Source organism: Kogia breviceps, chromosome 17 (assembly GCF_026419965.1).
Source record: "Kogia breviceps isolate mKogBre1 chromosome 17, mKogBre1 haplotype 1, whole genome shotgun sequence".
Lineage (NCBI taxonomy): Eukaryota > Metazoa > Chordata > Mammalia > Artiodactyla > Physeteridae > Kogia > Kogia breviceps.
The window spans coordinates 13,694,599-13,715,098 of record NC_081326.1 but is presented as its reverse complement, the minus strand read 5'-3'; the positions used below and the strand labels follow the sequence as shown (position 1 = coordinate 13,715,098).

The following is a 20,500-nucleotide window of genomic DNA, read 5'->3' as shown; positions in this document are numbered from 1 at the left end:
TTTTCAATGAGCTTCAAAAAATGAAAACATATTGACTTACCTGATAAGGATCAGTATTCATATCAAAATACTCCAAAAAGCCAGTGGCGAACTCACAGAAAAGAAAATTGTGCGTGTCATTAACTGTCCGCAAACACCAGTAGGTGTTATTGTTAGAACTCGTGCAAGCGCAGAAAGAGCCCACTGTTGGTAAGAAAGAAAAACAAAACGAAAAGAATGAGAAAACCCAGGAGCCCAGCCATTCCAGCATTTCCTTATCTTTACATTTTAAAGTTCACGTTTTCTTTCTTGCAAATACTGTGTGTGTAGACATTAAAAACAACTACATATCACCCCCTCTCTATACAAATTTGCTGTGAGATTGGGTGAAGATGCAAAAAAAACAATGGCAACCTAGGAGGGTGATTATAGGCTGAAGGCAAAGGTGAAATTTCAGGCTCTTTCGTTTGCTGTCCCCTTAGCTCTGTGGGGGCACTGTCTCTAAACAGGGTGACTGAGTGGAGAACGGGAAGGAAATTATCGGAACTCCTATTTATGGTTGCTTTAATTTTTTTTAAAAAGGGAAAAATCCTGTTACTCCCTCTACAATTTCACCTCTTCAGAAAGGCCCTTTATCCTTACCCTCTCTTTTTTTTTTGTGGTACAGGGGCCTCTCACTGTTGTGGCCTCGCCCATCGTGGAGCACAGGCTCCGGACGCGCAGGCTCAGCGGCCACGGCTCACGGGCCCAGCCGCTCCGCGGCACGTGGGATCTTCCCGGACCGGGACACGAACCCGTGTCCCCTGCATCGGCAGGCGGACTCTCAACCACTGCGCCACCAGGGAAGCCCTCCTTACCCTCTCTAAAACGGTCCCTTTTAAAAACTTTGATCACTGTTTCCTTCACAGCATTATTACAACTTGTAATTATTTTATTGATTTCATTTACTACCCGCTTTTGGAACATAAGTGTCTTGAGGGCAGAGAAGGAGGTATGTCTCGCTCACCGTGTGTCTCCCGAGCTCGGCCCAGAGCCTGATGGAGAACAGGTCCCCAGCAAGCTCTGTGACCCTCAGATGCCCACATTCGAAGTTAAAGCTAGGCCTTTAAGAGTTCACTCAGCCTCGAGTATGTAAACATCGACCCTGAAATCAAGATGCACCCAAACGGAAGGAAAAACAAAAATGATCACAAATAGGCCCTAGGTCTCCCCAAGAATGGTCCCTGGTTTCCTGGGAGTCTCCAAATCCCAGTTTGAGAAACATGGACCTGGACTTCGAGGGCAAGTCTCCATGCACTTGAAATAAAGCAGAAATGAGATAGATTTGGGACAAAATCGTTCATCCATTCATTTAGTTACTTAGGGACAAAGCAGTCCTGCTGGGCCAGAAGTCTGCCAGGGGCTGGGTACTCTGTGAAGTATCATCAGGAGAAAAACCCACGGAGAGCTGGGCATTTTCAAACAAAATGTCACAATACAAATTTCTAAAGAAAAACGTAATTTGGGGCAAAATGATTCTAGTTGTCAGTGTAGACAATGATATGATGCTTTAATCTAGAATCTTTCTTGATTCCTGGTTTCAAGCAGCGGAATCCCTCGTCTAAGTAACTGCGCGCGAGCCACTGGCTGTCGGGATGGTGGCAGGAAGTGGCGGTCAGATGGGGCAACTCACGGTTCCAGAACGGCGCCGTCTGCCAGTGGCTGTTGTCATGCGTGAAGCAGGTGAGGCCAGGAAGGCTGCACTCCTCACCCTTCCGCTGTCGTTTCTTCTTCCTCTCTTTCTTCCTCCTGCGGTTCTCCTTGAAAAGCTGCAGTTTGCTGTCTACTTCTTGAGCGGCTTCTCTATTCCAATATAAGGGACTTTTTAATGATCAGAAAGCACTTTCTCAAGTAAAAATAGGATTGTTGCTACGAGTCGCACACACATATTTAGGCACAAGATAGTAGACACACAATAAAAGATGGCCTTACTTTTTCAGAGGGCCTCGAAACACAAAATATAAGCAGCCAATATTGAAGACAAACTCATGAAGTGACAACGCTCTTAGAATTTTACTGAGTCTTAACGGGATTGACGTTTTCTTCCTTACTGACATGCAAACATTGATGGAAATAAATGTCAATGGGAATCAGCAGATTCTGTTGGCCATGCCCTTTGGGCAAGTGGCTTAACTTCCTGGTGGCCCAGTATCTATCAGCCATGAAGTCAATGATTGGTCAGATTAGATGACTTGAATTAGGTTTCTAAAATTCTCTGGACAAATCCTACAAAATAGGCTTGGAAAGAATTTAAAAAATTTTTTTTAAATTATCTTGATCTTTCCACGAAGGGCTCAAATTTTGTTGAGGCTCAACTATTAAATTCCCTTGATGCGCAAATTTTACGATTATTTTAAAAAGATGTCTTTTTCTTCCAACTTACAGAATTCAACACAATGGCACGCTGCTCTGCAGAACACACGGACCTAATTCAGCGAGTCCACATCTCCTAATCACTGTCCACAGAAAGCAGTGCATGGAGTACAATCTAGATACCAGCCGATACACCAGCAGAGAGCACACACGCAATTAGAGCAGAACTTCAAATGATGCCCCCTCCTGGGATTCCAAAAATATCGGTTGCCATGGTCCCTTGGCAAGACGTGGGCTTGTTTCCAACTTCTTGAGCTAATGCCCTCCCAGTTGCATCTACTTTTCTTAAGCAGCACCACTTGGAACACAGGAGTCCCAGCAGCCTTTCAGAAAGACCCCGCAAAAAGGCCTTCACTCCCAGCAAATGTGGCAAACGGTTACTTACTTGAATGGGTGAAGGTGGCTCTTTAATTTCTCTTGCTTTTTCACACCTTTCTCTTTGTTGTAATAGCTGCAGGCAAGAAGTTTGAAAAGTGAGTCTTCATAATCGTGCCTTTGATCAAACAGTTGATTTATAAAATGGAAGCAAAATACAAGGTAGGCAGTTATTTTGTTGTATGTAACAATCTCAAGTTAACGGGACTTTTTTTTTTTAAGCTTCTGCTTAGGTTTATGACATGTTTAATTTGCCATAAATGGTTTAGATCATTACAATATATGATATATATGATATCAATTTATTAAGCTTCCACATACTGCAGCTTGTGTGAAAACGAGACCATGGATGGACACACACACACACCTCTGTTTATTGCAGCCACACTCCTCAGGTTTCCTTCTCTTTAGATGTCCTCTCACCTCTCTTAAATTCTTAATTTTATCTTGCAAAGCCTCAATCTGGAAAACACGCATGTCAACAGTGGCGTTTTTAAGCTCAACATTTTCTATACAAAGCATCTTTCTTTCCACCCTATTTTCCGTGTTCCACAATTACAGCTATTCATCTGAGGCGATAATTAATTTGGAAACACGCTGGGCATAGAATATGTCTACCTCTCTATTCCAACCGACGTGTTATCATAAACATTAACAGCTGGCTCTTTTATAATTGAATCGTTTTGCTCACAGAGATTTCCAGAGGTCATGCTCTTTTCACCTTCTATTTTGTTTTCAGTCAGGACTATCGCTGTATCACTGCAGAAGCAGAAGCAGCCTGTTCTTCTACTCTTGACACAATTATAAAAAAAGCTGAGTGTACACAGCAGGGCTGGCACGTGGAGTGTGCTTTTGGAATAAACCTTCCAATTCCATGGCCATGCCTCACCTCTTTATCAATGTACGCCTTGTGGTCTTTCCAGGCTCTGGCTGATTGATAAAGTTCTCTCTCACAATGGATTGTATCATTTGGGAGAATAAAGCATCTGCAAAAACCAAGCCAACAGCATTAGAAAGAGGTTTCTACTCTAAAATTAAAAAGCATTAAAAATAGCCACGGGAACTTCATTATCCTCTACACCAGAGGTCCCCAACCCCCAGGCCATGGACTAGTAGTGGTCCACGGTCTGTTAGGAACCGGGTGGCACAGCAGGAGGTGCGCGGCGTCGCTAGCGTTACCGCCTAGCACATCCCCTGCTCCCTCCCCGCCCATGTAGAAAAACTGTCTTCCGTGAAACCCGGTTCCTGGTGCCCAAAAGCTTCGGGACCGCTGCTCTAACTGCTTAATTGGCATGCAAACGGTTACCTGGAGCTGAGCTACAGACAAGGATAAGTGGGAATGTTTCCTGGCTACTGGTGAGGACAGAGGATGCTAGCAGAGAGACGTCATCGCAAAGATCAAGGCAGCATTCAATATTCACGTCCCCATGAACAAATATCACCCCCCCCCCCCGCAAAACTCCGTTTTTGAAAGCCCCCACCAAACACTGTAGGAAAAAAAACGTTCTCACAGTTGTAACAGAAATGGTTGATTTGAAGGAATACAGAGATAGAAGGTGGTTACTTATGCCACTCGTTTTGTTACAAAGAGCCCGCCTGAGGTGTCCCATGAAGTCTGAAGCAGAGAAGCAGCCCCAGGGATGGACAGGCAGGTGGGATGCGGGAGCAAATCAACACTGAATGAGAAACAAACCCGGCTCTAATAAATCTTTTAGCATCTAACCATAACCACTGCAGGAGACCCGTCCCAGAGATAAAAATCCTGCCAGGGCTCACAGCACCCCACCTCTCTAAAGTGACGCGATGAAAGAGCAAACAAAGATCTTGCTAATACATTCAGAAAGAAAAGATTTCTCTATCGAGAGAGCACACAGATTTTGGAAGGAACTGAAGAACCAGGGTAGTCAGTTAAAGCCGGGGGGGGGGGAATCACCTCCCTCCCCATCTCCGTGACTCTCTGGGATCTGGAGAGGTCAGGTGTTTCTGCATCTCACATCCATCCTCAACCCACGCCATCTTTCTGGAAGCTTCTCCGGGACCCAGAGTCCTCCCTTGGGCCGTGTTTCATTTCTGAGAGCCTAACACTGTAACTGCTCTGAGCCGCAGCGCCCACGCAGCACCGAGAGCCTTTCCGGTGCCGGTACTGGTTTCCACGTGCTTTCTAGACTCCACAAAGGTAACTGCTTCAGGGCAGAGCTCCACTCCTGCTGAGTCAAGATGTGACAGCATCGCTCTGGCTAAATGCCCAGCGGATCGGCCTCCACGTGAAACCGACCCAAAGCAAACGTCCAAATCTAGACCGTTTGGACTCCTTGTTGCTTCCTTCACCCCCAGGTATGTAATCGCACCGGCCAGCTCTAGGAACACCGTACTGCTGAGTGATACCGCTTTTTGTAAAGGGGCAAAATCGTTATGATATGGAGGGATGAACTCTGAACTCTGAACTCGGCCCCCGTGAACACAAAGCCTTCCTACTTGTGCGTCACTCGGACGGTGGCGGGCAGGCCCACGGCATTGCCGCTGTCGGCCAGCATCGCGTCCCCATCGCGGCCGCCGGTGGCCTGGCGGCCTCTGGGCCCCTGGCGACCTTCACCATGACGCTTGGCGATGTTTCGCGGTCGCAGGACTTGCAGTTCTTCTTCTTCCAGGTTTATGTCATATATTTTGCCTTCAAATTCGACCGACAAGGAGCGTGTCTGCCGGGTATGGACAAATCTGGGCTTGTACTCTGGAAATAAGGGCAGACAGGTTAACACGGACGGCCACGTGCAGTGTAGGAGGGAAGAAAATGCTCGCCGGGCTTGGTGAGCGTTTTGGGAAGGGGCAGGCAGCACGCGCTGCATTGCTGAGGGCAAATCACGGTGCAGTGGCCGGCCCACGGGAATCCCCACTGCGAGAGGCAGGCTCTGGTCCTGTTTGCAAGTGCAGAGCGGAGTGCCGGATGGTGTGTTTCTCTGGGTCTCAGGCCTTTCGTCCCTCAAGTGAGGGGGTAGATCTAGGGGATCTCTAAGACCCTTTCCCCTTAGGGTAGGCTGTGAACTTCTACATCAAGTTTTCAAAGTGAAACTACAAGGCAGTTTGGATAAAACTATTAGTAATAGTAATGACTATAATTAGCTTTTAATAAGAAAACTATTAATAATAGTAATGACTAGAATGAGTTTTGCTATGTATTATTCCCGTCGTCCTTATCTCTAATGCACAATCATGAAAGACAGGAATTATGACAATAAATCCTCACATTAAAAAAAAATCTATCAGAGGGTTTCCCTGGTGGCGCAGTGGTTGGGAGTCCGCCTGCCGATGCAGGGGACGCGGGTTCGTGCCCCGGTCCGGGAGGATCCCACGTGCCGCGGAGCAGCTGGGCCCGTGAGCCATGGCCGCTCCGCCTGCGCGTCCGGAGCCTGTGCTCCGCGCAACGGGAGAGGCCACAACAGTGAGAGGCCCGCGAACCGCAAAACAACAAAAAAAACAAACAAAAAGAAAGGCGTTATCATAGAAATAAGTCACTTTTCACATTAAGCCACTAGATGGCACTAGACTCTCACTCTTTTATGGAAGGCGCCGCTTCACAGGAATCTGATAGCTGCCTGATAAGAGTTTTTATAAAGAAAATGCTAGGCAGTGCTTCTCATGCTGAACTCGACTAGTTTGACCCTGCCAGTCAATAGGAGGAGTTAGAAACATAGATTCTCCTAAAACAGATACGCCGTTTAAAAAAGCATTTATGCTTCTCCTACTAGTTAAATGCACAAGCACTGAAACCTCGGACTTTTATTTTCTTTCTTTTTCAAGTGTGCATATGCTTTGTGTCTGATGCTTTTACTGAATGTATTTTCATCCTAAGCTTAATATTCACAAAGCAAAATTTCAAATGACCTCAGCCTTCATGTTGTAAGCAGAACTATTATTTGCTTTTAGCCTCAAACCTGTGCATTGATAATATATAACATGTAGACGGATCAAGACGTTTTTGTGTCCCTAACATCCATTCCCAAAGGCCTTGGCCTGCCACTGAGAGGGTTACGGTGAATGACTTACTCGGGGTCCCCTGGTTCCTTAGGTACTGCCTCTGACTCTTTCTCTGGCTTCTGCTGGCCCGATTACCGGCATCTCCACAATTGCATTCTTTGTCCTTGTCGTGGAAGCTGTGAGAGAAGAGGGGCCTCGTGCTGTGCCGGACAGCAAGCAGGTCACCAGACCCCTTGCACTTGTGAATCCGAAGCTTGCCGGACGCGTCCTCGACACACCGCCACTTCTGCAAAAGCCAACGTGAGAGCAAGTTACCCATCCCGAGTCAGGTGTTCCTGATTAAGGACTGCTGCTTTTGTTTTGAGAACCCTGGCGACACCATTAAAAAGAGCCAAGGACAAAAGGCCAGCTTTCAAGTGACCCTGGGAAACCTTGACTCCTGTTCTCTTAGGTATTTTCTTCACTGCAGGCAAATACAGATGACCACAAAATCGCGGGAAATCAGAGCTACCTCAATGACACCAGAGCCAAAAATTGATACATAAATCCTCAGCATCCAGACTAAACAGAGTCTTGAATGAAACACGTGAAAGCCCTTACTTAACTCACCAAGCCACAGAGCACAGCTGTCAGGGCTGTTTTCACCAGGCCCTTCTTTTTCTGGAAAAACAAACGTGGCTGCTTTGTTCTCTGTCCTTGAATTTTCGAATGCGAGCCCGGGAAGTGTGGCACATGAGGAAGACAGAGGTGAGTTTAATCTGAGTCCATCGCGGGGCAAGGCAAAGTTCATACAGCCCAGACATTAGCGGATGTGCCAGGCTTTCTCTGTGCTTTTTCTTATCCTTCTACAAACAGCGCACAGCCAGCAGAACAGCTGCTCCCTAAAGAGGCAAGGTTCCCCTCCTCAGAGACACGCATGAGGAGCTGGGCCTGGTTCGAGCTTTCTCTCAAGACAGCCGCGGAGCTTGCGGGCTAAATTCCGGATGAGTATGCCCCAGGATCCGGTCTCCGTGTCCCCCACCCTGTTTTGTGAGTATCAAACCTGGCTGCAATAACAGCGCTTTGCCTGGGGGTTATTTCAATGTGATCCTCTAGAAATGACTTAAAGATCTACTAGCCTTCCTTTTACTTTTCATTTTCCCTTTTCTCCCTCCCTAAAATGTTAATCTGGCAAATAGGAAGAACAATGACTTCTTTGTTAAGTTGATCGTGTTTGTTACAACATGCTACAGCGTAGTATTATCAAACTTGTGTCTTTTTTTCCCCTTCCATCTATGAGTGTCACCTGTGTACAATTTTTATTGATACTTCTTTTCTTTAAACAGACACATTTCTAAACTGTGGCCAAAGCAATAAGACTTGTCAAGCTATGCGTTTGTTGTGCCAGTTATGTATTTTCAAATATATATTAAAGTAAATGAAAAATTATTGGGTTGGCCAAGAAGTTTGGGTTTTTCTGTAACATCTTATGGAAAGACCCAAACGAACTTTTTGGCCAGTTCAATGTTAGATAAAAGATGTTCCTTCAGGCACCATGGAAAATGATCTCATATATCCCCTTGTTGTACCTGTATCGTTGGGGAACAAGTTGATTTCAAAGTGTCCTAATGCAAGGTAAAGTTTGGCCAAGGGTCCCAGATGGCTTGGTTAGCAGAAAAATGACACTTGTGTACAAAATAGTATACAGCCCTGCACGATGGACCACGATGCTGAGTCTCAGTTTGTTTTCCCGTAACAGAGTCATATGCCTTCAGTAGGTGTTGAATGATCACAGCTGCCTTTGTGCTTCTACCACAGAGTTCCCAAATCCCCAGTATACAGAACTTGGACTATAATTTCACTTTAACCTCTATACACTCTTCGTGCTATGGAATGAAATTACTTCAAGATACACCAGGTTACAACCTTCTTTAGTGGCTTGGCCAGAATGTCTTGAATGTTTGCATCTCCATCCAGAGGAGCAGGGGCTCAAAAGAGAAGGCCACGGACTACCTATCTACAAAGCCATGAAAAGATAAGGAGGCAAGAGAAATCTAAGGACTAGACTAACTAAATTAGGGATGATTTAACTAAAAAAAAAAAAAAAACACAAAAAAATGTGAATTCAAATCGATAAGCCATGCGGGAGTTACATCTGATCGGTGGTTCTCACACCTGATTGGACACTGAGATTTTTCCAAAGCTCCCCTGGTGATTCTAATGTGCAGATGGGTTAAGAACCACTGCTTTAGATTCACAGCTGGTTACTGGACTTCTTTGCAGCTGGATCCCACAAGGAGGGCAGAAGGGATATATTTAGGTGTAAGGAGCTCACACGGATGAGTCTTTGCGAGGCGTGTGTAGTTTAGAGTGTGACTACGAAAAGAAATTTGTGTCTCGAAATGTACTGTTGTAACCAGGTCAGAAAATGACTCCAGTTGAACAGATGGACACTTTCAGCTCATCTACACTGACAGGACTGTGCTTTGTTGAAGAGTAACCAGTTTTCCTCACTCCCTCTCCTAAGCCTAACTCTAACTGTAACAGTTAGTTGACAGGCGACAGGCTTAGTCTTCATACACTCTTAGCTGAAAACTGCATGTAGCTGGTTCCATGCAGTTTTTTTTTTTTTTTTTTTGCGGTACGCGGGCCTCTCACTGTGGTGGCCTCTCCCCTTGCGGAGCACAGGCTCCGGATGCGCAGGCTCAGCGGCCACGGCTCACGGGCCCAGCTGCTCCGCGGCATGTGGGATCTTCCCGGACCGGGACACGAACCCGTGTCCCCTGCATCGGCAGGCAGACTCTCAACCACTGCGCCACCAGGGAAGCCCCCATGCAGTTTTTTTTAACATGGAGACCAGTGTTTTCCAGGCCGGGGTTCACAGCACTCCTAGATATGTCCAATCAGCTTGAGGAGGTGCCATGAAATTCTCAAAAGAGTTCTCTGAGACTCATGTACAACTCCATTAAGAAATAATTAAATGTCATTCAGAATTCTTGCTTGTGCAAAGTGTCGCTAAAATAAATAACATTTCATAGCTCCAAAAAGTTTGGGAATCAGTGGTGCTTGAGTATCTATATCTGTCTTAAATCCAAATGGTTTAAGACATATCCATCCTCCTGAAATGCTACCGCAAGCATTCAAAAACCAAGAGTTGACTACTTAATGTCTGTAGTAGCAAAAGAAGGCATCGGTGGATTTACAACTCACAGCCAAGCAGAAGCTTAAGAAGTGCTCTATTTTCTACTAGACAAAAAAATGTGGTTAACTTTATTCTTGAAAAATGATGGTCTTATGTCTTTTTGTGTTCCAATTTATATCAAGTTGAGTACACGTACTAATTTTTAAAGCATACAACTACACTGAAAACCTTCCTTAGTTTTATAACCACAATGCAATAAAATTTTTTCTTTTTTTTTTTTTTGCCCTGTAAGAGCTGAAGGGACAAGTAGATTCCTATAGAACACAAAAATATAGGCAACATTTTTAGTGACTTAACCTATTTGGATTACAACCTGCATTTTCCCATTAGCCAAATTCCTTGTTGATTTTCCTATGGGATAGACATGAAGAGAAAGCGTGTTTCTTTCCTGAAGAGTTGAATTTAACCACACGTAAGGTCTGGCACGGTCCTTGGCATGGATGATGTATCATACAAACTCAAACAGACATACATATATGCACGCACATGTACCCACACGCACACTCACATATACCCACAAACACCACATGCATACATATACCCGCACACAGTCTTGTATGAAACAGGAGCCGCCGACAAAAAAGCCGATCATTTTCTATACCGTGGACTCTCTGAACAAGTCATAGACCCTATTAGATAAATTATCTAGAGGCTTTGAAAACCTTGTCAGCGGCAAGCATACTAGGAATTTTAATGAAATGCAATTACCACACGCCGGCCACAGTCACCTTAGTGTCCGATATCATGACAGTCTTTTTTGGCTGAGCAGTCAAACCCGGAAATAGTAGCAACTAAATGGTCATCTTATTTAGAGAGTTTATAGAGGGAGGCGGAGAAAGAGACGTTTTAAAAGAATTGCTCTGGCATGTGTGTATGTATAACTGATTTAGTTTGTTGTAGAGGGAAAACTAACACACTATTGTAAAACAATTATACTCCAATAAAGATGTTAAAAAAAAAAAGAATTGCTCTGAAACACGCTGCAAGCCATTTACAGGCTCCAAATAACGAGCTGACTTTGCATTGAAGAGTCAGATGAGAGCCTGAGCTCAGGCGAGGCTAATGCGACATGGAATCAGCTTCAGAAACGAGCTTGGTTAAGTCAGCGCCCTCCCGAAATACAGATGGCACGCTGCCTCGCTTTCACCCATGTTTTTGGACTTTGTCGGTAAATCAGTTAATGGTCAGGATCCAGTTTTGTCCATCTTCTGCAACCGCTCACTCCTGCCTGCAAATTCCTTTTCTGCTTTCTGGGACACCACCTCAGTGCTCCTCCTGCCTCTCTGACATATGAGTCTGTGCTGGTAAGTTAGCGCACGTTTATTCCGCAAATATTTCTGTACAGCTCCTGCGGGCGAGGCGCTCGCTAAAACTATTTCAATAATTCCAAAGTTATTATTATTTCATTGTAGCCTTTCCAGCTACACTGAAACTTGGGATGAAGGGCCAGGACCAAGTCTCTTACTCCTGAATCGTTCCCTGAAGTTAGCTCAGCATTGAATCACTCCCTTTAATAATTATGTCTTCGTGTTTTTGATGGATTACATGTAACTTAAGGTGCGTCACACCTGATGAAGAAGAGAAAGTTGGCTATTTTGGTTCAAGGAATCATGTGTGCAGCTCTTTGGGTGGAATCCAACCTAATGAGAAATGTCACATTATCATCACCTATTAAACTCTCACTCGATATCAGGTACTGGTGTAGAGTGCTTTATGTAAAGATTTATTCATTTAATGTTCACAATAACCTAAAGTGCTACCGTAATTCATTTATTGGACTAGGGTTTTGTAGCAGTGAATATCACCTATATTCTGCCTGGGACGTGGGAGTGGTATTTCATACCCACATTGATGTGGCTTAGTGGAAAAGTCTGGACTTTCAAGCCAGAAAAGCCTGGATTTGAATACCAGCTTTATCACATTGCTGTGGGGCCTGGGGCAACTCAGCTACACAATCTTAAGTTTCAGCTCGGTCGTGAGCACTAGAGTTAACACATAGGACGAACCTAGCACATGGCAGGCAATCAACAAAGGTAGCTGCTATTATTCTTATTCTTCTTGTTACACACAGTTTATTATTTAAAGAATTTGATCTAGGGCTTCCCTGGTGGCGCAGTGGTTGAGAGTCCGCCTGCCGATGCGGGGGACGCGGGTTCGTGCCCCGGTCCGGGAAGATCCCACGTGCCGCGGAGCGGCTGGGCCCGTGCGCCACAACTACTGAGCCTGCGCGTCCGGAGCCTGTGCTCCGCGACGGGAGAGGCCATAACGGTGAGAGGCCCGCGTACCGCAAAAAAAAAAAAAGAATTTGATCTAATGTAAACTTGATGAGAGGTAGCCATTTTTAATGGAGATAAGTATTGGGTTAGGGATCTGAAGACCTCAATTTTAATTTTCCTTTGCTGCTCACTCTATGGCCTTGAGCAAACTGCAGAATCTCTTTGTTCTTCCAGATTCCACATCTGGTAAAATAATACTTGCTCCTCCTGGCTTTAGGGATATGTCATGAGAATAAATTGCTGAGGATTTTCAGAGCTCTGAGGAGAAGATGCAGCACATGAATCCGGAGCAGAGCTATTATAAGTGACCTTTAAAAAGGCTGCCCAGTCCTTGGGCACGTTACTGTTCCCTGGCTGTAAACTGTCTTAAATATAGTAATTAGTATTTAGTGGGGAGACTGCGAGCTTTGAATCACACAGATCTTGGTTGGAACGCAGACTTGCCACCCTCCTAACTGTGCGACTTTGGTCGAGTTACTTTCCTGTCTGAAACTCACATTCACCACGGGCATAATATCTATTTTTTAGAAGAGTTTTCAGGTGTAAAATGTTCCATGTAAAATGCTCAGCATAGTAAGAGACGGTGGTAGAACTTTGGTTACCTCCCTTTCCTGAAATGACCACTAGAGGATCATTATAGTTTCTACGTTCTGAACTGTATATATTTCTCAGATTGATTAAGAATGTTCTGTATTCTTATTTAGACCTACTTGTACCCATTTTCATGAGGAAGAAAAAACTTTGGCTACAACTTGCTCGAAGATACACTGCAATGAATGATAGCTTGATTTTACACACATGCACACACGCACATTAGTTTTCTAATATTATACGTCTTACTACATGGATTTGGTCCTAATTCGGGTCAAATCATATTCTCTGAGATGCAACCACAATACAGTAATTTTCTGATAACCTGCTTATCCTTTAAGCCAGTGCCAACATCATGGAAAGCAGTAACTTGCATGTGGACATGTGTTTAGAATGTTCATCTAGGGTGAAGGGGGTCAAAAGGTACAAATTTCCAGTAATAAGCGAAATATGTCCCTGGGAGTGTAATGCACAGCACGGTGACGACAGTTCGTAACACTCTATCGCACATTTAAAAGTTGCTAAGAGAATAAATCTTAAAAGTTCTCATCACAAGGAAAAAATATTTGGGATTGACTTATGTACGCTACTATGTATGAAGGAGATGGCTGGTGAGGGCCTACTGTATAGCACAGGGGGAAGAAAAAAGAAGGTACCATCTGTTTGCAGGACATATATTAAGTTAACCTTAAAAATGAATTCCAGGGGCTTCCCTGGTGGCGCAGTGGTTAAGAATCCGCCTGCCAATGCAAGGGACACGGGTTCGAGCCCTGGTCTGGGAAGATCCCACATGCCGTGGAGCAACTAGGCCCGTGCGCCACAACTACTGAGCCTGCGCTCTAGAGCCCGCAAGCCACAACTACTGAGCCCGCATGCCATAACTACTGAAGCCCGCATGCCTAGAGCCCCTGCTCTGCAACAAGAGAAGCCACTGCAACAAGAAGTCTGCGCACCGCAACGAAGAGCAGCCCCTGCTCGCTGCAACTACAGAAAGCCTGCACAGCCAACAAAGACCCTGTACAGCCAACAATAAATAAAATAAATTTTTAAAAATGTATTCCAATATACATTAGGTGCAGACAAGTACTGTTTGATTCCACTTATACGAGGTACCTAGAATAGTCAAATTCATAGTCAGAAAGTACATTGGTAGATGCCAGGGGCCAGGGCATGGGGGAGGTCTGGAGGGGGAATGGGGAGTTAGTGTTTAATGGGGACAGAGTTTCAGTTTAGGAAGGTGAAAAATTCGGGTGATGGATGATGGTGAGAGTTGTACAACAATGTGAATGTACTTAGTGACACTGAACCGTACAGTTAAATATGGTTAAAATAGTATGTTTTATATTATGTGACTTTTACCACAATTAAAAAAAAAAGTAAAACAAAATTTTAACTGTGCGGTGATGGATGGTAACTAGATTTAGTGTGGCGATCGCGTCACAATATATGCAAATATCGAATCATTAAGTTGTACACCTGAAACTAATATAATGTTATACGTCAATTATGCTTCAATTAAAAAAAGAATTTTCACCTCAACACTGGGGAATATAAGACCACATAAGCATCCTTGTTCAAATTGCTACTAACTCAAGCGATTGTCAAACTTTCTCACAAATGTGAAATAGAGTTGCTTGTGCTGAGGAGATTTATCTCCTGCTTTCTCTGAGATGGGGTAAGATGGGATTGGGCAGGGGAAAGGGGAGAGGGAAAAGCAGAAGAGAGAGAAACTGTTTCCTCCTTTAGATTTTAATGTGAATAACCATTTGTAAAAGTCAGTGTTGGAATGCTGGAAGAAGTATGGTTCTTGCAAATGAGGGAAAGTAAAACTGGTGAAGTGACCTTGACTAACAATCAACAGCTAGTATTTGCCGAGCGCTTGCTATGTGCCAAGGACTACTCCAGTTGCTTGATATATTTAACTCCTACAATCTTTTCAGTAACTCCCGGAGGCAGGTACTATTATTGCGCCCATTATACAGATGAAGAAACCGAGGCAGAGTTAGGTTAAGCAACTTGCCCACAGTCACATACCAAGCAAGCAGTGGACCCAGGATGCAATCCAAGGGATGAGGACACCGATACGAAAGGAGAGTGGCTCGGGGCAGAGTGTGAGGCTGCGGGTGGGCCTCGGTTGAGGGAATGGCACTTGGGAAGACAGAGGTGACAAGCTACATGCAGGTGAGAGTGTTACGTTTACGAGGCAGGGCAGGCGTATTGGGAAATGAGAGTAAAAATTAAATAAGGTGGGGGCCACATTACGTGGTTGGAGCAAGTGTCTGTCCTTAACGTTTGTCTGTTTCTGACTTGTTTGGAACATTATTAAATACAGTTTGATGTTTAACCCTGCGATTTGTATTTTGAAAAATGCAAAGAAGCCAAGCATCTAGGTAGATGTCCAACTGTTCAGACTCACCCTTCCGTGCAGGCTGAAGGGAGGAGGAGGCTTGCCTTCCACACTGGGCTCCTGTGCAAATGAGAGTTCAGCCAGAGCAAGGCACTGGGGGCTCAATCTTTCTGGCCAGCTTCTCTGGAACCAGGAGAGCCAGGGCAGGGGCAGGTGGGTCAGCGCATGGTGACAAGACATCCTGTGACCTTAACTAGGGCCCAGTGGGTTTCTGGAAACAGGCAGCCCACTTTCTGGCACACTAACAATTCTAGCCAGAACTTACTGGCAAATGTCTTTTTATTCCTGCTCTGTAGCTGGTCACAAGAGGTCTCAGGGATCTCTGGTCAGAGAGATAATTTCGGGATGACGACATAGATACTGGAGCTAAACCAGCTTTCACTCAACATGCTACATTCTAATTTCCTTTGCTTGATGTTGGGGTCCTTTTAGAATTTCAACAGATTTTTGTATTTTGTATTGATACAATAGTAGAAAGGCAAATTAAATCACAAAGATGCTGGAATTCAACAACTTTACAAAAGGACATGACATTTGCTTTGTAAAAAGAAAACAAGTTGCTTTTTCCTCTTAAATGACGGAGAATATATAAAATGTACTTCAAAATGGAATGCCCAGGAATTTCTCATTTATGTAACTCCTATTTAAGGAGTCAATATCTGTACCTGGAAGAGGAAAAAAAAACCCAATCATGCTCACCCAACATGAATGGTTCCCTATCTTGCCTCCTCATAGGAATCACCCAAGAGCTTGAAAAAAAAACAACCCACTGCCACCTGGGTCCCATCCTCAGAGATTCTGATTTAATGCGTCTGGGTTGGGATTCGAACATGGGCATTTCCAAAGCCGCGTAAGTGATTCTAATGTGAGGTCACGGTTGAGAACTGCTACCCAAGATGCTGTGAGGGCTTCAGAGTAGCAAATGCCATTTACAATTTCAAAGAGAAAAATCTACCGTCTTATATTTTTGCAGAGGCAGCATGTTCTGGGCAAGAAAAGATTGAACATGAAGTGAAGAGATGCAGGTTTTGACACTGGGTTTGTGGCTTAAGTTTTCTGGATCTAAATTAGGAAAAGAATATCATTTGACTAGAAGATTTCTAAGCCTCCCTCCAACTTTGACATTCTCAGATTCCAGGTCTGTGGTTTGTAACTTTGCTAAAAAATACAGATGCCTTGGCCTCACCTGCAGACATGTTCATCTGACTGGTCTGCAGCGAGGCTGTACATCAGTATTTGCAAAAGCTCCCCAGGTGATTCTGATGTGCAGACAGAACTGAGCATCACTGATCTATGTTCTCTGTTGAGCCAAAGTCTTCAGACAGAAGTTGAGTTTGTACATGAGTGGGTGCATGTGTGCATACATGCATGCATGCGTGTGTGTGTGTATGTGTGTGTAGTGTGTACATAAATACGCTTGGGGGTGCAACGCCAGCTGAGAGGGTGGTGGGAATTCACATTCGGCCTCGTATTAATTCAGGAACATGGAAGTAATGCAAACACATATGTCCGTGCTGTCTTAATTAGTCCCTGCTGGTTGTTTTGTGCACGTGGTGGAGAAGTGATGCCAACTGTCTGGGATCCTGGCCCATTTTAACTGCCTGTTGGCTTCATAGGAATGAAAACGACAGGTAAGATGGCCTGGAACAATAGTAACACCCAACATCCAACACTTGCACATGCTTTACAGCTCATCTAGCGCTTTACATATATGATATCACCTCCTCCTCCAAAGACAGAGATCAGGTTTCTTTCTTGAGCTAGAAAACCCAAGACTCAGGAGAAATTAAGCTTTTTGTCCAAGAACACGCACCCGAAAGGTAGTGGATGTCAATATTCTAACCCAAACCTTTGAACTTCACATTCTTCTTTCCTATTTATTACACTTCCTGTATCCAGGTTGACACCAAACCATCCTTCAGTGACCAGGCACGGGGGTCTGGTGGGGGTCGGTGCACTGTTTCTTTGGGGATTAGGAGTGAAGGGAAGGGGGCTAATGGTGCTGATTTTTCCTCTACACCACATAGAGGGTCAAACCAAAAACAAGATGGTGTTGCCTTTGAAGGAAGGCAGTTACCTTTGGTTAGAGGAAGAGAAGCAGGGCATAAGCCATGTGTGAAACCCATGTCGAGGGAAGAAAACCCAAGCAACTTAGCTCTAGCCTTAGCTGTTGCCTTGTTCCTGAACAATCTCATTATTCTGGACGTTTTTTCTTTTCTTCTAAAAGTCAGTGATTTTGTAACTAAAAAGATAATCTTCAAAGTGGAGCCAGATAAAAGAGCAAAAGGCCAACATATAAAGATTTACAGAATACAGCTATGTCAAGTTAGACCTACAGATTTCATAAGTACCTTGAAGAGGCTCAAAATTTTCTCAGTTCTCAGATTCTAAAGCTATGGTTTGAGCACCACCTATAGAAAGAAATCACCATTGGGCCGAGTCTAATTCTTTGCTCCATTAATTCAGGCACTTCTCAAAGAGAATGTTCTTTGAGAAGTTCTCATATATTTATGTGATAGAATCCAAATTCAGACTGATTAACGTAGAATTAAAGCAGCAGAAGAAAATTCCAGGGAGCCAAATATTAAAGCATTTCATGGGGGCAAAACAAGTTTAGAAAACTATTAATATAAAAAAGCAAAGTGATAGGCTTCCCTGGTGGCGCAGTGGTTGAGAATCCGCCTGCCGATGCAGGGGACATGGGTTCGTGACCCGGTCCGGGAAGATCCCACATGCTGTGGAGCGGCTGGGCCTGTGAGCCATGGCCGCTGAGCCTGTGCGTCTGGAGCCCATGCTCCGCAACGGGACAGGCCACAACAGTGAGAGGCCCGCATATCGAAAAAAAAAAAAAAAAAAAAAGCAAAGTGAAGTTTTTAACATAGTTGGCATTCAGCACATGAGTAAAGAGCTTGTGCCAATAATCTAGTTTATACTGCATTTGCCCTTGAGGGTATATATTACAATTTCAGCGCAAGCCATATGGATAGGTTTGCAAAACTGTATACTGAAAGGTAGGCCATGTATCTTATTCTCAAAGGTTGTAAATCTCTCCACTTAGAGGGCTGAAATAGTAACAAGATCACCAATGTGCTTGAGATATATTTAACACTGAACATTTCCAACTCCTGAATAGAAGTAAAATTAGTCTATTGAGGCTGGCTCATAAAAATCATTTTAGAGCTACCAAACAATTCTGAGATTTTAATCATAATAATACTTAGAGCTTCCATAAGAAGGATTTGAAGACTTCAAATTGAAATATAATGAATAGGTCTAAGCTTCTCCACTAAGCACTTGAAAACTGACTTACCAGAGTGCCATGAAGGCCTGGTTTTATCCCTTCCTTCAAGAGCCCTCCCTCCTCACCTTTTTCCACTTCAAAGGGATTCCTGTGTATGAAAAGGCATGAGAAAATTCAGAGCATATGAGGGTCAAGTAGTTCACTATGAACATGTATTCAATACACTAGATGCCGTATAAATAGAGTATAATGAGTGAGGCCGTTTCAATAATAACGGGGCTATTTATTTCATGTGTCTGATACCTTGGACTGGTGTTGGCTAGTTATTTAGAGGTCAGATAAATTAAAAAAAAAAAAAAAGACTCACAGAAGAATTGAACTCCTCTTTACCTTGTTAATGAAATTTACCTTGGAAAGCAGCAAGTGGCCGGAGTTTTAGAATCAGGAAACTTATGGATCCCCGGATTGTCAAGTGAGGATGTCTAATAGGCCTTCTTCACTCAACGGATGTGAAGATTAAATTGAGCTAATGTGTATAAAACTCGCGGTGCAGTGTCTTACGTAAGACAAATGCTCGATAAATGTTATTTTTCTCTTTCCTCCAATTTTGTTCTAAATTGCAATGACTTAGGCAGAAATTCAGTCCCTCTCATCATGACATAGTGTACTTCTCCCAGCTAGCATAGATTTCCATCAACAGTGCTTATAATAACTTGTGTTCCTATGTTCTCACTTTCCTTAAAAACAGGTCTGTGTTAATTCATCACACGGTAATTCTTTAGTTCTTATTGGTAATAGTTGGTGTTCTGGGTAGCCCTGAACTTCCTGGTAACATTTCTATTAGTGAAGAGGATTCATTCTAATGAAATATTTGATGTCAGAAATTTTGTGAGCACAGGTAGAAACAATAATCAAACAGAATATGGTTTCTCTTTTCATTCTTCAACCTTGGTCACAGACTCTGTCTGCCTCTTTGGGTTAGATGACATCTGATCTTAGCGTGGGGAGACCCAATCTCTTGGGGTGATTCACTGTCCAGAGGCTCAGCACCTACCCAAGATCTCTTTTTTAAAATTAATTTTTACTGGAGTATAATTGCTTTGCAATGTTGTGTTAGATTCTGCTGTGCAGCAAAGTGAATCAGCTACATGTATACATATATCCCCTCTTTTTTGGATTTCCTTCCCATCTAGGTCACCACAGAGTATTGAGTAGAGTTCCCTGTGCTCTACAGTAGGCTCTCACTAGTTATCTATTTTATACATAGCCATCTACCCAAGACCTTGATTAAGCTGCCTCTCGACCCTTCCTGATGACCAGTTAGGAGGGGCCCCAGGCATGGAGCTTTCTCCTCAGATGGAACCAGTCTCTGATCTTTCTAACTGGACTCTCCATTTCATATGTCTGATATCTTGAACGGATGCTGGCCAACTGGGTGGATATTTGGAAGTCGCTCTCTGAGGGCACCATCTTTTTTAATTGGAGGAAGCCCAAGCAGTGATGAGGAGGCCCAGCTTGGACCAGTTAGACACTGCTCAGTCTCGGGAAAGATGTCACAGTGAGCACTCCATGACTGCCATGGAGAAATTCTTTACACATAAATGTACATTATTGGACATGTTGAAAATATTTTATGTTAGAATTAGCATGTGAGTTATGGTGCAGAAGAGCTGTGTCACTCACCTGCTCAGGTTGTTCACAGGCTGTCTGGTACCTGGCCTGCTGGCACAGTTCTTTGACCCTCTCATATTTGGGCAAGTGATTTGACTGTTGGATATTCTTGTTGGATTCTTCCTTCTTACGTAGAAATTTCCTTTGGCAGAGAGGGAAAAGATTCTTATGTGAGAAGGGATCTGAAATGACCTTCTCTGAGACCTGCCTGTTCTTTTTCCTTCCCTGTCACATGACTCCACATGCTCCAGACAGCAAGAAATTGGTCTCAAGGGTAAAACCACAGGAACCCCACATTTCACGAGTCCTTTGCAAAAAATTACAAGCTGGGAACTATGAGGACGAGAGGTCAGGGGAGGAAGAGTCATTTTCTCCAAAATCATTCATTTCAAAAC

The 20,500-nt window shown here is 44.0% G+C and overlaps 1 protein-coding gene across 8 annotated transcripts in view; it reads right to left on the bottom strand.

Moving 5' to 3' along the window:
* Positions 1-20,500, bottom strand: part of SULF1 (sulfatase 1) — a 156,442-nt gene that overhangs the window by 14,379 nt on the left and 121,563 nt on the right. For all 8 annotated transcript variants that reach the window (XM_067018040.1, XM_067018043.1, XM_059042697.2 and 5 more), the window contains exons 12-19: positions 20,118-20,247; positions 6,808-7,024; positions 5,242-5,494; positions 3,656-3,752; positions 3,134-3,228; positions 2,777-2,842; positions 1,652-1,821; positions 41-183 (exon numbers count right to left, since the gene is read on the bottom strand). In XM_067018040.1, coding sequence (XP_066874141.1) covers positions 41-183; positions 1,652-1,821; positions 2,777-2,842; positions 3,134-3,228; positions 3,656-3,752; positions 5,242-5,494; positions 6,808-7,024; positions 20,118-20,247 — 1,171 coding nt within the window. The remainder of the gene's footprint in view (positions 1-40; positions 184-1,651; positions 1,822-2,776; positions 2,843-3,133; positions 3,229-3,655; positions 3,753-5,241; positions 5,495-6,807; positions 7,025-20,117; positions 20,248-20,500) is intronic.